Below are 17,197 nucleotides of genomic sequence, written 5' to 3' on the forward strand. Positions count from 1 at the left end.
CAGCCACGAGAGCGGTTTGTTGAAAATCCGGCCCTGCCGGCACCCCCTGCTGAACTGCGCCCGGGGGCAAGTGACCCCCTTGCCCCACCCCACGCTACGCCACTGATGAGGGGGGGTTTGGAGGAGCAGGACCCTGAGGTGGGTAGCTGGGTTACTGTTAGAAGGCGGGGTAGAGGCTAGCCCTGAACTGATACACCCCAATAAATATGCCAGGTTGCAGGATGTTGGGGATGTTAGTTCAGGGGTGGCATTGCTGGAGCAGGATGCTTCCCCTATCCGCAGGGGGAGTGACTTCTCCAGTAAGTGGAAGGACAGGAAATTTTGGTGGTGGGGGATTCCATTATCAGATGCACAGACAGGGTAATCTGCCATCAGGACGCAAGCGTAGAACAGTCTGTTGCTTACCGGGGGGCTCGTGTGCGACACATTGCAGAATGAATGGACACGTTACTGGATGGGGTTGGGCATGACCCAGCTGTCATGGTGCACATCGGCACCAATGACAAAATAGGAAGCAAATGGAGTGTCCTAAAAAGCGAGTTCAGAGACTTAGGTGCTAGTTTGAAGAAAAGGGCCTCCACGGTAGTATTTTCTGAGATACTGCCGGTGCCACAAGCCACTCCAGAGAGTCAGCGAGAGTTGAGAGAACTGAACAAGTGGCTTCGGAGCTGGTGTCAGAAAGAGAGCTTTGATGTAATGGAGAACTGGGCTGTCTTCTCAGTCGTTTACCAGCTCTTCAGCAGAGGACGGGCTGCATTTAAATGGGGAAGGTGCAGCGCTTTCTGGGGGGGGATGGTTAAAAGACTGGAGGAGCTTTTAAACGAGATAATCGGGGGGGAGGGAATAAAACTGGACATAATAAACATAGAGGAAGTAACTAAAGGAGCAATTAATAGAGGGCAGTAATACAAAGGGGGATAGAGGGCTCACTCCAGTCAATCTAATCATTGCAGTCAATCTAATTAGTAATGTATCAACCATACCAAGGTCTAATAAAAAAAAGTAGTTGGGCTCCAGAAATTAGTAATAATAAAACCCAAACCGCTAGCACCAAACTAAAATGTATGTACACCAATGCTAGAAGTCTAGCAAACAAATTAGAGGAGCTTGAACTTAAAAGATCAAGAGCTAAGCCTGCATGGCTAAATAAACCGGTAAAACAACACATCAAAGAAAAGAAGATAGCATTTATAAAATATAAGATGAAGGGGACAGCATTGGCATTCCAGAACTACAAGGAATGCAATAAGAGATGTAAACACGAAATCCGGGCAGCTAAAATAGATTACGAAAAGCATATCACCACAGTCAGTAAAAAGAACCCCCAAAAATTCTACCAATATATAAACAGTAAAATGGTAAGGAAGGAGCAGGTCGGCCTAATAAAAGATGAAAACGGGACATTAATCACAAAGAGAAGGCTGAGGTGTTACATTCATTTTTCTCCTCAGTATACACTCAGGAAAAAGACGGATTTAATGGAGAAAAGAATGTGAGTAGCTCAGTGCGTAAGTTACCGCAGTGGTTGACAGTAGCCGGTGTTCAACAAAGACTTAAAAAACTTAACGCAAATGAAGCATTAGGACCAGTTAACCTGCATCCCAAGTTACTTAAAGAACTCAGCTAGGTTATAGCGAGATCAATTTTCCTCCATTTTCAAGGACTCCATAATGAACGGTAGGGTATCAAGTGACTGGCAGAAAGCTACAGTAGTACCAGTATTCAAAAAAGGTTCAAGATGCCAACCTGGGAACTGCAAACGAGTCAGTCTAACATCAATAGTATGCAAGCTATTAGAGGGAATGATAAATAACTATTTAGTGGATTTTGTTCATGGCAATTGTATAATAAATGATAATCAGCACGGATTTAGGAAGGACCGTTCTTGTCAGACCAACCTATTAACATTCTACGAAGAAGTGAGTAGAGCTCTGGATAGAGAAACAAGTGGATGTAGTATACCTGGATTTTGCAAAAGCATTTGAGGCCAGTGGCGTCACAAGGGGGGTGCGGCCCACACCTGGGTGACACCATTGGAGGGGTGACACCAAAATGACTAATTTTGGTGTCACCCCCCTCTGAAAAGTCGGGCGCTCGGTCATGGACCGAACGCCGACAGTATCAGGAGAGAGGAGGGAACCCGGCGACATACCTTATCTCGCCGGGTGTCTGTCCCCTCCTCTCTCTGCCGGCGTCCATCACCAAGATGGCCGCCGGCAGGTATCAGAATGCTGCCGCGCGTGTGCGATGACGTCACGCGCATGCGCAGTGACGTCTCGGCGGGGTGACACTCGGTTACTGCTCCGGGTGTCACCCAGCCTCGGGACGCCCCTGTTTGACACAGTACCACATAAATGCTTAATACACAAGCTTAAATCGATGGGCATAGATGAAATGATGTGTACATGGATAGAGAATTGGTTACAGGAATGTGTCCAGATAGTATTGATAAATGACTCTTTTACACATTGGTCTAAGGTTGAGAGTGGCATGCCCCAGGGTTCTGTGCTAGGCCCAATACTATTTAACTTGTTTATTAAAATTCACAGAAAATAGCCACGTTTCTGTGTTTGCATATGATACTAAAATTGGGAGGGTAATTGACACTAGCATAGACATTATAACAGTGCAGGAGGATCTGGATAAAATAGGGGACTGGGCAAATACATGGCAGATGAGGTTTAATGTACAGTAATGCACTTTGAGGTTAAAAATAGACAAGTGGAATACACATAAATGAGTACTCCACTAGGGAACTCAGAAATGGAAAAAGATTTGGGAGTCATAATTGACCGCAGATTCAATAACAGCACGCAATGCCAGGCGGCAGCAAACAAAGCGAGCAGAGTACTGTCTTGTATTAAAAAGGGAATGTACTGCAGACACAAAACAATAATGCTGCCACTTTATAGATATAGATCACTGGTTCGGCCTCATCTTGAATATGCGGTTCAGTTTTGGTCACGGGTCCAGAGAAAAGATGTACATTGAGCTGGAGAAGGTCCAAAGAAGAGCAACCAAGCTAATTAAGGGGCTGGAGGATGAAGATTACGAGACAAGGTTGCTAAATTTAAACTTGTTCACTCTGGAAGTGAGGAAATTTAGAGGGGACATGATTTTGTTCTACAAAATGTAAAGTGGTAACATCGGCACTAAACTTTTTACTGTAAACTCCGTAACAAGGACTAGAGGCCACCACTTAAAAAAAGAAGATAAAAGATTTATCCACAAAGTGCGTAGGGGCATCTTTGTGGATAAATAGAGCAGTAAAATTTTGGAACTCTGCCGCAAGCAGTGGTATCTGCAAAGAATATTGATTTGTTTAAAAATCAATTAGATTCCATCCTAAGAGACTGTATCATACACTACAGGTACAGGTACACTTAAATATTAGTTTTGAATATAAAATAAATAAACCGCTAATTACTCTAATGTGAATACATGTGTATATACATATACACCAATTATCTGATATAAAACAAAAAAGCGCTGGATTAATCAAACCATAAGTTGAAATACTTTTCCGTAAATATAGTGTCAAGTTAACATATCATACGTGACTACCATAAGTGGTCAAAGTTAATGAATATTAATTTAATGTATCATATAATTAGACAATGTAAACCAAATTTAACATGCAACCAACGTGCTCAAATACGTCAATCGTGGGTGACGAAAATTGTTTCCGTGAACAAAGTGTTATTATAAAGATATTTTCCTCTGTGATCAAAGTGAATGTAATTAAATATCTCGTTTGCAAACTGTAAGTGATGTATTTCTATAATAAAAAATAAGTACGGTAAGTAATCTCTTGTGCAAAACTTTCAAAAGATAAAGTTTTTTTGGAAATAATAAAACATTAGCAGAAAAAAGTCTCTGTGGTGTTTTCAATCCATTCCAAGTGAAGAAAAATAACGAAATGTCTCAAATATTTGGGGAGTGTATTGAGATCAATACATTCCCCTAAAAGTGAGTACTCACCCCTGGTTTCCGGCTGTAACAGACAGCCCCACACGTTTGTATTTAACGGAGTAGGATAGTTCAATGTGATTTGTCGGCACCTTCTCTACCATCGATTTTCCAGTTAAAGAGTACCCGTTCTAAATTGCGTTGCTTTTCTCAATGCAGGTTGTATAAAGGAAGGATCCATAAACCACTTACTGTACTATAACAAAGCTCACATGAGAGGTAAACTACATTACTCTTTATAACTTTGCACTGCTATCATTAACTGGGGTTGTAAGCCACGTGTATTGGTTGTAGTTTTTCCTTTAAAAAGCACCCTTCCCAACACTAACAGCAGTCCAAACTTTAGAACTACACTTAAATATTAGACCACACAGGGACTCTTATACACACGCACGCAAGCACAAGTGACATGCACACACACAAAGGTTGAACTTGATGGACCGGTGTCTTTTTTCAACCTCAAATAAAATACTATGCAACTATCTTCTACTGCAGAGTCAATATCTGTTCTGCCTTCAGGCTTATCTGCCTTTCATGAAGGGTCTCGCAAATCCTTACTAGCTTCTTCTGCTCTTTTGGAGTCGCCGGCAGCTGGCATGTTTGTTAGGCTTCAAGTTGTTCTGTCAGCTCTTGCTGTTGCAGTGTTAGCCAATTTAAATGTATAGAGCAACCTGTGGAATCTGCTAGATTTGCTACCCTGCCTGGGCTCCTTTGGAGACCCTCAGAATATTTATACCTCTTCAGCACACCGTTGAGCAGCACCGTGGCTTAGTGGTTAGCATTTCTGCCTTTAGTGCTGGGGTACTGGGTTCAGATTCTGGACAGATTTTCCCTATTCCCATGTTATTGTTTTTTTGGCAGAATCCATTACTGAAGGTGACCCATATTTTCCGCCTAGAATACACCTGGTCTGTCTCGGTCTGATTGCATTTTTAAGAATCCTCTTTGGATGTCTGGATGCATTAATGCATGTCCCCTTTACCAGTGCAGAAACACTTTTTTTACTCGTGCGCATTTGCCGTTTTTGGGCCCTGCTATTTGGCATGTCATCCACAGCACAATTACTCACCAGCGTACGTGCTCTTGCGATAACCTGGCAGCTCGCCAGGGCTTCCAATGTGAGTTGTTTTGGCAACTGTTGAAGAAATGGACATCTTCTGTCCATGAAGTCAGAAGATCCTCACTACAGATGCCTTGGGGGAGGCCCCCTGACACCTTATGGTGCAGGGGACTTGGTCATTGGGGTAATCCCATTTCCCGCTTCATCTTTGGGAGGCGTGAGCAACATGGTTTTACCTGCATCACTGGATCACCTGGCTGGGGGATCTTCTTACCCACATTTAGTTAGACAATGCATATATCGCCTCATCCAGGTGGAACCAGTAGTCTTGTGACAAGTGCAAGTGGTCCTACACAGGTGTGTAGGCCCAGTGCCACCTCCTTTCCTAACGTGATTTCTTCTTCTACATCTGTCGGGATATAGTTACCTCATCTCTATGTCCGGCTTTAGTGCCTCAGAAATATTTTTCTCTACATTATTCAGATGTATCACATGCCTTGCGTGTTTTCTCACAGTTAATGGCCTTGATTGCAAATCTGACCATCTCCAAGCATGCTTGTTTGACTGAATCAAGTGCTTGTATGTTTCTATGTCTGGGGACCGCTTCTGTGGAAGGGTTTTCATATTCCGTTCACAGCTTGCGTATCTAATAGATGGTATTGTACTGTTCCTGCATTAGGGGAATTGTTTAGTTTCTCACCCTACCGTAGACTCTGGTATGGGACGTCCCTATAGTCAAAGATTTAAAAATCTCTACTCACCATAAAATCTTTTTCTCTGTGTTCTCTGTTGTTTCCTGTGTTCAGTTATTTATGTACTGCCTCTGACTAACTGAGCTGCCTCTAGAAGATGAGGGAGTTGGCCACCATCGGGGGCCTCCCCTAGGCTTTGCTTTGGGTTTTTGCCTCATGTCCTACTCCTGAAGGTGGTGCCATAACCCTATTATAGTCAGCTACACAATGAATTTGGGGGCCTCTCTAGGATAAGGGGACGGATATTTTTACACAATCCAATCACAAAATTCTGTTGTTGATACCATCAAGGAGCAGCATCCATGATAAGTGATGTAGTCAACATCGTAAAAAGCTTAACACCTTTTGACTTTAATATCATTTTAAGTAACTTTACAAAGTATGTCAGACAAATTAGTTGAATCTGAGTTATTCCAGTGTATGTTATCAGGTAAGTATATACTTTCTTAATTTGTCTCTATGAGGTGATCCTAAAACAAGGACTCTGATTACTTTAACCTTTGGCAATTCAACATTGCTTGCTACTAATTGTCACCCACCATACACTATCAAAGTTCTGCCACTGAGTATGCAGCTATCACACAAAGTGTTGCGCATAATTTACCCATTTTACATAGGGATCGTCAGTTACATACTATATTACAAGAGGGCTAGAATTATCTTCTAGGATAATTGGGATACATTGGGATCACTTGTTTCACCTAGCCTTTTTCATACAAAAATTAAATCTGATATCTGACTTAAGGTAAAGGGGTCTTTCAAATGTGGGCTTAAAGGAGAACTATGAGGTGAGTGATTTTCACTCATCCTCATAGTTCTAGCCGACCTGTGACAATGAAACTGTCGCAGGTCGGCTCAGTAGATCGGGAAGTGAGCGAGCACATACCGGCGTTCGCTCACTTCTCGATCTTGTCACAGCAGATAGTCGTGACAGGGGAGAGACTGGATTCCCCCCTCCCCGCTCCGATCCTCCAGCGCTGACTGGTGGATCAGACGGGGGAGGGGGCGGGTACAGCTGGCTCTGCCTCTAGATAGGCAGAGCCAGCTGTCACTCACGCAGCTGGGCGGATCCAGACATAATTGTCGGGATCCGTTTCAGCTGCGGCATCTCAGTATACCGCTGTAGCTCGTAGTATACTGAGCTTAGGGTGACGGGAGGATGCTAGTTTGTGTCCTCCCGTTACCCTTAGGAGAACTATGGGGAAAAGCCCTAACCCCATAGTTCTCCTATAATACATTTTGCTATTGTAAATTCCTTGCTAAGACTAAAATCGTTCAATCTGTAGTGATGAATGAGATGTTCTGTATACATTCATTTTTTAATTGTAGCGCTAAGAATCTGGTTTACATCATTACCTATTCAGACCGCAAGATGAAATGTGTGATGCACTGGAAAGCGATTGCACATCCGAATAGAAGAATGTTATTATGTACATCAGTGCCCCATTGTGACTAGATAATAAATGTCTCTAAACATACACTATATTGCCAAAAGTATTAGGACACCCCTCCAAATCATTGGAGTGTTCCGTGAAATTTCATTGCTACTAAATATTCCACGGTCAATTGTTAGTGTATTATTAGTTAGTGAAGCAACTGGGAACAACAGCAACTCAGACACAAAGTGGTAGGCCACGTAAATTGACAGAGCGGGGTCAGCACATGCTGAAGCGTGCAGAAGTCGCCAACTGTCTGCAGAGTCAATAGCTACAGACCTCCAAACTTCGTGTGGCCTTCAGATTGGCACAACAACAGTGCGTAGAGAGCTTCATGAAATACGTTTCCATGGCTGAGCAGCTGCATCCAAGCTTTACATCACCAAGTGCAATGCAAAGCGTCGGATCCAGTGGTGTAAATCACGCCACCACTGGACTATAGAGAAGTGGAGATTTGTTCTCTGGAGTGACAAATCACACTTCTCTGTCTGGCAATCCGATGGACGTGTCTGGGTTTGGCGGTTGACAGGAGAACGTTATTTGCCTGACTGCATTGTGCCAAGTGTAAAGTTTGGTAGAGGGGGGATTATGGTGTGGGGTTGTTTTTCAGGAGTTGGGCTTGGCCCCTTAGTTTCAGTGAAGGGAACTCTTAAGGCATCAGCATACCAAGACATTTTGGACAATTTCTACTAAAACTTTGTGTGAACATTTTGAGGTTGGCCCCATCCTGTTCCAACATGACTGCGCACCATTGCACACAGAAAGGTCCATAAAGACATGGATGAGCGAGTTTGGGGTGAAGGAACTTGACTGACCTGCACAGAGTCCTGAACTCAACCCAATAGAACACCTTTGGGATGCATTAGAGCAGAGACTGCGAGCCAGGCCTTCTCCAACATCAGTACCTGACCTCAAACACTCCCTTGCAGCTTTCCAGGCACAGAGGACTGCGGCTGTTATGTGAGGAATCTTATGTGGCAAGTGCTTCTGCGCTCTGTATTGCTAAACCGGTCACAGAGAGATCTTTGTGATCTCTCCACCGTCTTTGTGACAAAAACACGGCGCCTGCTTTTGCGATTTCTGCGTTGCGCTCGGGGTGATTACTGTGCTCCCACCAATGGTAACAATGTTTCTTTGCTCCTGTCTATTTCAGTCCAAACAATGCTTCTGAACACTGCCAGAAGGTCTTGTCTTTTTGACAGCAGCAGATAAAATAGCTGCTATATTTTCACAGGAGCTCCTGGCTTGCAGGAGCGCATCAGCAGGGCAGAAAGTCAAGAACATACTACATAGAGTTTTTGGGTGTGTGTAACACACCTAGTGTCCACAAATGGTTAATATGGTGTATGGGATGTATGATATACTATATTTATGTGGCTATTTGCATATCCACTTATGCATAGCCTATTGTTTGGTATTTGTGACCTTTTCTAATTTAAATTATTATAAACATCATGTTGCTTACTTTGTTACAATCCATTTTTGACTAGGCTAATTTTAGGCAGCCGTCTTAAAGTCAACCTAAGCTTTGCCCTTGTAGGACACAGCACCAGATGTGTTTAATTGCAGCCCCAAAGCATATACTTACCTTTACTTCCAGAAGCTGTAGGAAATGGAGCAAGTACATCCCCGTGTCACTCCCCTTCCACTTGTGTGACAGCACTGGTATTTAGTGACTAGCTGCTGAGGCACCCAAGCTGTCAAGTGGGGAATGTGGTAAGGGATTGAAAACTGATTTTTACCCAAAGTTTCTTACCTCCTGGAGGGTGGACATAGTGGTGAGGGAGCAAAAGGGAAAAATACATGCTGATTGTTGAGCTGCCATTAAAATTAACCTTTTGCTTTACCCTAAATTCCCATTCTGTGTTGTGTGCCTGTACATTTGGTCTGAAGCCCAGAAGTGGTGGTGAACCCATTCTACTAAAATAATGCAGATAAAACAAAAAATGTTTGTTAAAGACATTAAAATGTTTCAAAGCACAAACAATGTTGCAAAGCACATACCTGTAAAGAAGAGACTGGTTACTTACCTGTTCTGCCACTGAACGTTGCTCCAGTGCAGAAAACTGGTCCCCTGACACTTTGGGAGTGTTAATCTCCGTGGTCCCTCACAACCTCAGTAGTTCCTTCTACTGACTTCACTTGTCACTGTAGGAAATAGTGATAATGGATAGGCCAATAGGGGGAACCATTGAGAGCTGCAAGGACCATGGAGGGTGATACTAATGAAAGCACTTAGAGGCACTCAAATTAAGTAAGTATACAGTTTATTATTTCCAGGTATCCTTTTCTGAAAAAAATACATTTTGTTTTTTTCTTTTGACATGAATATGAATAAGGACTTTCAAGTCATGAGTGTATTTTGGTGTTTTTATTCATGATGCATGATGGCCTTCAATGCAGATTACAAGGTGTGGTAATTTTGCACATATTTGTTGTATATTTGGAAAATTATGCATCTCATGCACCCTTCAACTGGTGATCATTTTGCTCTATAAACAACATATGTGTGATGGATTTCAATATGACAGTTTGTGTGTAAGTATATTTTTATATACTTAAGTAAATATGTAGCACATAAAATTGGGGTTTGATGATGGTAAACACAAATATGGATATTTGGGAGTTGCAATTGCTGAATTGTTTTTGATGAAGCAGACTAGTTGCAGGCTCTAGGGCTGTCATCTTGATTCCGGCCTCACTACATAGTGAGTTACTGACCTTAAACAAGCATATAATCAGTCAAGTCTCAAAAGTTTCTGATGAAAGGGGTTTGACCTCTGAAACGCGTCAACCGGCAGAAGATCATTGTCCAGAAGGCTTTGGCTTAAGCACTTACTCTTCCGATTTTCCACTTCATTTTTTCATTTGTCCATCTTGATCTACTTTAGATCGTCACATTCAATGCTCGTTTTTAACTGTTGTTTGTAAGTACACTTCCAGCTGTACTTTACCTTTATTAAATCTGTTTTACACTATGGAGGCGATCCTTTTGCTTTGTTCCAAGTCTCAAAAATCTGAGCACTCATCCTGCATGCTTGTCCCAGATCAGTGACTCAGTAGGTACTGAAGCTAAGATCAAAATGACCATCCTGGAGTTTAGTCTGAACATAAAAAAATAGCTAAGACAGCCACTTTATTTCTGATCTCATGGGTTCTTATTAATGCACAGCTATAAAAGTAGCCTTTCTTCTTACTTCTATATTGTGTTTGTTTTTTTTGTTTGGGTTTTTTTGTGACACCTGTTTTATAAGCAATTTAGGAAGTTGGTTTCATTGACAGTTTTTTATTTATTTAAATCATTTCTCCCTTCTTATCCACCCTCCTTTCTTTTTTTATGTCTAACATGTTTGTTTGCTTGCTTTTAGGTACCTTGTTGGCCAGCGTCTTGTAAATTATGAAAGAAAGGCAAGCAAATCCACCGCCACCTCTTCAGCGCATCCTTTTCAAATAGTGCAGGATTAGAAGTAAAAAAGAAAGACCAAGGATTATAAACCTCCAGAACTTTTTGAATTGCTTTGTCTGTTTTCAAGGCATTTACTAATTTCATTGTCATATAGCATACTTCTTAAAGGACAGTTCACATGTACTGTCTACCACAGGGTTGTATTTTCAGCTCTGACAGTGATTAATTTCTTTGCAAATGTTTTTATTTGGTTAGAGTTACCATCTTGTCTTTGGTACATGAACACATTTGGGGGGTGGGGTATCCAATGAAGCAGACTATCTTAATTTTAAATCTGAAACAACAATGTCTATTAATTTATTAAATTAAGTTGTCATTTTACTGTGTTTTCTTTCTGCTTACTGCAGTGTTTCTTCTGCAAGATAAACAGTAAAAATATTGACTTTTGTGAAAGAGGCCTAACTGCCCAGTGTTGTCCCTAAAATGTACATAAACTCAAGAATAGAAAATGTATTTATTGCAGCTTACCAGCCCTTAGACTCATCTAAGTGCCTGCATTAGTTTTCTATTCGTAAATTCCATTCATTAAAGGACAAAGCAAAAACCCTGAAGATCTGGCCCCTGGATTATACTGCCAGCTGCAGGAGTAAAACACTGGGTACAAAAGACATGGCCCCTTCTGATGGCCAACCCCTCCATCTGCTAGACGCAGTTCCTTTGCTGTTATCTGAGAAGCCTTTTCTATGGTTGCACTGGAAGATTGTGAAGACAGAGGCCAGGCTGTACCGTTGGGGCGGAGTGACTGTACAGCTGTCAGCACAGGACCTTTGGTCCAAGGATGAATCCCGATTTCCAGCGAATATCCTGGAGCTATGTCTCTCACACTGGACTGATCTTCTACTGGGTCGCCCTTTCAGAGTTCAGTCAGACAATGCTAGGACTGTGGTTTGTCAGTCATCTCCATTAGAGATGGGCTTTTTGTCATTAGGCATCTGTCGCACAAGTTTGCAGTACCTAGCGTGCTTTTCCTGCTGGTGGCAGGCTCAAATCTTCGCTGTGATTTTATGATGAGTCCTAACAAATCTCAGGCTGCTTCTCTTTTTTTCACCTGGTAATCCTGTAAAATAACACATTGTATCTATAAATAACACATTGTATCTGCGCAGTAAGCCATGGTTGCCACCCATGTATACCTGCCATTACAAAAGGAGAACAGCGTGGTTTTTTCCATTTTTTTTTCAGCACAAGGAACTAACCAGGACACTGCATTTCTGCCAAGGTCAACAGGTATTTTCTGTACTTGCTGAAAAAAATGTTCTGAACAAAGTGAACTAATGCAGCCACCACATCTAAGGACTAGTAAACTGCACTATGTAAAATTTTTGTTCTTGGGTATAGTTATTCTTTAGCTTCTTTAGTGATTTTTTTTGGCTCCATAACTACATAACAGAAAAATTACTGTATGCTTTGTCCCATAAACTTTCAAAGACACAGTTGTCAATATAATGTTCACAATTTTATTAAAAGAAATATGGAGGCTGCCAATGCTGACCACTTTCTGAAAATGCTTGTTTCCTGGCTGTTATGCTGACTTCACTGTCCTGAAACAAATATGCATTTTGGGAAATGTCCGAAAAAATCAGTAGTCCTTATCTGTATACCAATTCTGTGTTAGTGACTCAACCATATGCAGAACATAGGGCTGTGATTACATTCTCAGAGTTTCTCTCAGGAAAGTTTTCCTTTCAGTACTCCTAGAAGCCAGGCAGAATGCAGAAGTGGATTCTAACTGCTGAAGTAAATCCAAAGTACAAATGTTCACAAAGACATGAAACATATCTGTTATTACAAAGCAAAATCATGCACTCAAAACTAGGGATGCACTGATACTTTCGAGTACCAATGCCGATACTTGGCATTTTCATGAGAACTACCAGGGTTGCAGCGGTTGCAGCTGGGACCTAGCTGTTCCGCTCCACCACTGTCCTGAAATCATTAATCGATATTGTTTTAGAAAAACTGTCACATGACAATAATACAAAAATGTATCAGTACTCGTACTTGTAAGTACTTGGGCAAGTACCAGTACTCGCAAAACTGGTATCGGTGCATCCCTTTATTTATATTTATAAAAACAAAATCATACATTAAAACAGAGATGTACAAATCCCAGGAGCTCCGTGTGCTCCTTACAAATGACAGCTGCCTCCTAACTTTTGAATTTTTCTCTAGTCTAGTCTTGGAGCTCGAAATGTGTCGGTACATGTACTTGTACCGAGTACTGTACTTCGTATCGTTGCATCCCTACTCAAAACATAAAGAAACAAAAGCGATAGGACATGCACAGAAGTACCATATTCTTGGGTTACAGTAAATAATCTTTAACTTAACTTTAACCCACTCTGACATCATTGTGCTCTGTACATCATACATACTTCCTAAAAATAAAGGAGAATTTCAAACTTTAATACATTTGATCAACAATGTCTATATTGGTATCATATCATAAGTTAAATGTATGAAAAACTCTATTTGTGGGCAAAATTATTTTTTTGAGATACTCAATTTATAAAAAAAAGTTCAGATTTGAGTCAGTGACCCATCGTCCTCGTGTTTGATATCTGATGTTACACAGACAGATACTAGCAATGAGCTGGGGCTTGATGTGAACCCAGTTCGCCTAAGTTTGCTCAACAAATTTGTTTTGGATCGATTCACATTTTTTTTTACAAATCCAGTTCCGAATTCGGATCAATTAAATTTTTCCGTTTTTAGTTTGATTGATCCAAATATTTTCTGGTTTTTTTTTTTTAAATAATAGTTTATTAAACATTTTAAACCAAAGACATCAATAAGTGGAAAAATAAATACAGTACATGAGCAAACAAGCACAAGCTAGATTTAGAATAACATCATGAATTAGGATGCATAAAGCCTAGACAGCAGGTAATAACAAGGTGGCCATGGCACTTGCAACTGTATAAGATGAGTTAATGCTACAACCTGTTGAAGGGGTTACACCCCATGGTAAAAAGGTGGGTAAGAAAAAGGAACCGACCTTAAGCCATATGTATAGGCAAAAAAGAAAGAGGGAGAGAAAATAACATTTAGGGAGAAGGAGAAAAGACAGAAGAATAGAACAGCAAAGAAAGAGAAAGCAGAAGAGAAAAAGCAGACAGATAGGGAGACAGACATGAGGTCAGAGAAGAAACAGGGAGAAGGATGGCCCAATGTTACAGAGAGGCCAGTAGTTCAGTGCCATAGGCATTTCAGCGATGCAATGGAGCTTTGTTCTGAGCAGCAGCCTGGCAGTTTCCATCTACCAAATCTAATGGGTCCACAAGGTCGTACATTGAGGCTGACGATCATGGAGATGAGCCGTCAACTCTTCGAAGTGCATTATAGAGCACAATTTAGCAATCCACTGAATGGTCGGGGGAAATATGGAATTCCAATGACGGGGGATAAGCATTCGGGCAGCCGCCACAGAGAATTGGAGCAGGTCCGTGACTGAGCCATTCCTTCTCATTTTTGTTCAATTTGAATATATTTGGATACATTTTATTATGTTGTTTAAATGTGAAAATCTAAAAAAACCAGCATGGGGTCCCCCCAAATTCCTACCAGACCCTTGATCCGAGCAGCAGCCTGGCACAGCAGGAAAGGGGGGAGGGATGATCGTGTGCCCCTTATGAAAGGGGGCACTTAGATTCAGATAGGCCCCCCTGCACCCAGACCCCCATAGCCATCAGGCCAGGGTTGTAGGGAAGAGGCCCTTGTCCTCATCAACATGAGGACTCTGCCCCATGTTGAGGGCAAGTGGCCTGGTATGGTGCGGGAGGGGCGCACAATTGTCCCCCCTTTCCTGCTCTGCCAGGCTGCTGCTCAGATCAAGGGTCTGGTTTTGGCATGGGGTCCCCCCTAAAATTCCTACCTAAAGGATTTGGTGGGAACCCCACGCTTTTTTTTTTTTTTTTCGATTTTCCTAGGCGACCTAGGTAAGTTCTGGTGCATTGCAGGAAAAATATAAACATACTCACCTGAAGGTTGGAATGTAGTCCGAACGGGCCACATAGAAAACAATCATTTTCTGTACTTACTTGCCGCTGACTGGCATTGGTCAAGTGCAGAAAAACGACAGTCACCGTACATAGTGTGATAAACAGGCCCAAAAACAGAGCCCAGTCTGGGCAGCCCACAGCACATGTGATATGATGTTATTACCTGAAACACACTCGGGCCTCCAGAGAATTGAGCCTGAAAAGCATGACGGATCTGCAGGTAGCAGAAAAAAACTAATTTGGCAAACCAAATGTTCCCTTTAACGCATCAAGAGGTCATGCACAATATCCTCTTATCGTTTTCACCCCCTTTCTGCACCCAGACATGATAATCTGGAATATTGTAAAAGTGCATAAGATTAGGATTCCTAAAGGAATATGATGCGAATAAGTAGTTTGGTACGGATATAAAAGAGAGCAAATATGCTCCCAGGCTTTCAAAGTAGCAATCATTGAAGGTGACCCTACAGCCATGACATAGGAGAGAGGATAAAGCCTCATATGAGCCCAAGCTAGCCACCTCCAGGAACATCGCAAAATCATCACCTATGCGCCACCACCATCTGCCCAGCTAGGTAATACCTTTTCAAATCTGGCAATGCTAATCCCCCCCTGGTCCATGGAGCTTGCAGTGTACCAGTTTTAATCCTGGGCACCTGGGATCCCCACAGAAAAGTCTGGAATAAACCATTCACCCTTCCAAAGAAAGTCACAGGCACCGAGACAGGAGAGATACAAAGGAAATAAAAGAAAACAGGAAGGATTTTCAATAAGTTTACTTTCCCAATCAAAGGCAATGGTAGATGCTTGAATGCTTCCATGCAACCAGTCTACTCTTGAGCATGGAAATCAGAGGGAGGAGATTCAGGGTATAATAATCAGAGAATGGGGCAGCAGCTGACTATCGCCAACATCATCGCCAGGCTGTGTGGATCAACGGTCGGCCAGCCCAGGGATTAAGAGACAGCGGCGCTACTATCACCCTGATTCAGCCCCAGATGGTCACCTTAGATGAAAGAACAGGACGCTCAGTGGCCGTATGGGTGGCTGGAGGAAAGGTGCTACGGATCCCTACTGCCCATGTGCACCTGGAAATTAATCCCAAGGCAGGAGTGTAATTGAATTTAATCACAGGGTAAAATATAAATTTTATCTTAATTATAAAATAAAAAAATTAATAAAGGGGGAATTATAATAATGTCTTCCATGAGTGGGTATGCAACCAGGTGCATGTTGTGCGCAATGTATGCTTTTCTGGAACATGCGTTCAAGGGGGAATACATTTGCGCTACATGTGAGCGAGTTGTTTGTTTGGAAACCCAGATTCTGGATCTAAACAACAAACTGGCAACACTAAGGAGCATAACCAACATGGAAAGGAGTCACGCAGCAGGCTGTGGTGGAGGGTGGTCTAGAAGAGGAGGCGGGTTTGGAGGAGCAGGACCCAGAGGTGGGCTGCTGGGTTACCGTTCGAAGGAGGGGAAGGGGGAAGAGTGCGAGAGAGGTCAGCCCTGAACTGATTTACCCCAACAAATATGCCAGGTTGCAGAATGTTGGGGATAACAGCTCAGGGGGGACACTGCTGGAGCAGGACACCTCCTTTATCCTTAGGGGGAGTGATTGCTCCAGCGAGAATGGAAGGAGGATGGAGGGTCAGGAGAGGCAGATCTTGGTGGTTGGGGACTCCATCATCAAGCGGACGGAAAGGGTAATCTGTCATCGGGACCGTGAGCATTGAGCAGTGTGCTGCTTACCGGGGGCGCGTGTTCGACACATTGCGGAACGAATTGACAGATTACTAGATGGGGTTGGGCATGACCCCGCTGTCATGGTGCACATCGGCACCAATGACAACATAGGAGGAAATTGGAGTGTTCTAAAAAAGGAGTTCAGAGACCTAGGTGCAAGGATGAAGAAAAGGACCTCCACGGTAGTATTCTCTGAGATACTGCCCGTGCCACAAGCCACTCCGGACAGACAGCGCGAGTTGAGGGAACTTAACAAGTGGCTCCGGAGCTGGTGTCGGAAGGAGGGCTTTGGTTTGCTGGAGAACTGGGCTGACTTCTCAGTCGGTTACAGGCTCTTCAGCCGAGACGGGCTCCATCTTAATGGGGAAGGTGCAGCATTCCTCGGGGGGAAATGGTTAAAAGACTGGAGGAGCTTTTAAACTAGATAAGGGGGGGAGGGTATAAAGATAAAATTACATAACTTAAATGGAGAAAAAGTAAACATGGATACAAAAAAAACAGAGGAAAATAATAAAGGGGAAAATAGTTGGCTCGCTCCAGTGAACAGTGTCAATTCAGACAATATAGTACAACCTATGGCCCAAATTAATATAATTAATAATGAACAACCAATATCAGGGCCAAACGAAAAAAATTATGGGAAACAAGTAAGAAGTAAACTTTTGTCCAATAACAATTCAGGAATTAAATGTATGTACACCAACGCCCGGAGTCTAGCTAATAAAGTAGAAGAGCTTGAACTTATGTTGCTCGAAGAGGACTTCG

General features: G+C 42.5%; 1 protein-coding gene across 1 annotated transcript in view; it reads left to right on the top strand.

The window, feature by feature from the left end:
• Positions 1-10,894, top strand: part of MARCH6 (membrane associated ring-CH-type finger 6) — a 499,681-nt gene extending 488,787 nt beyond the window's left edge. Inside the window, exon 21 of the mRNA XM_018566614.1 lies at positions 10,586-10,894. Coding sequence (XP_018422116.1) covers positions 10,586-10,682 — 97 coding nt within the window. The 3' untranslated portion in view covers positions 10,683-10,894. The remainder of the gene's footprint in view (positions 1-10,585) is intronic.
• The last annotated feature ends 6,303 nt before the right edge of the window (positions 10,895-17,197 follow it).

Source organism: Nanorana parkeri, unplaced genomic scaffold, assembly GCF_000935625.1.
Source record: "Nanorana parkeri isolate BGI_ZX_2015 unplaced genomic scaffold, ASM93562v1 scaffold963, whole genome shotgun sequence".
NCBI lineage: Eukaryota > Metazoa > Chordata > Amphibia > Anura > Dicroglossidae > Nanorana > Nanorana parkeri.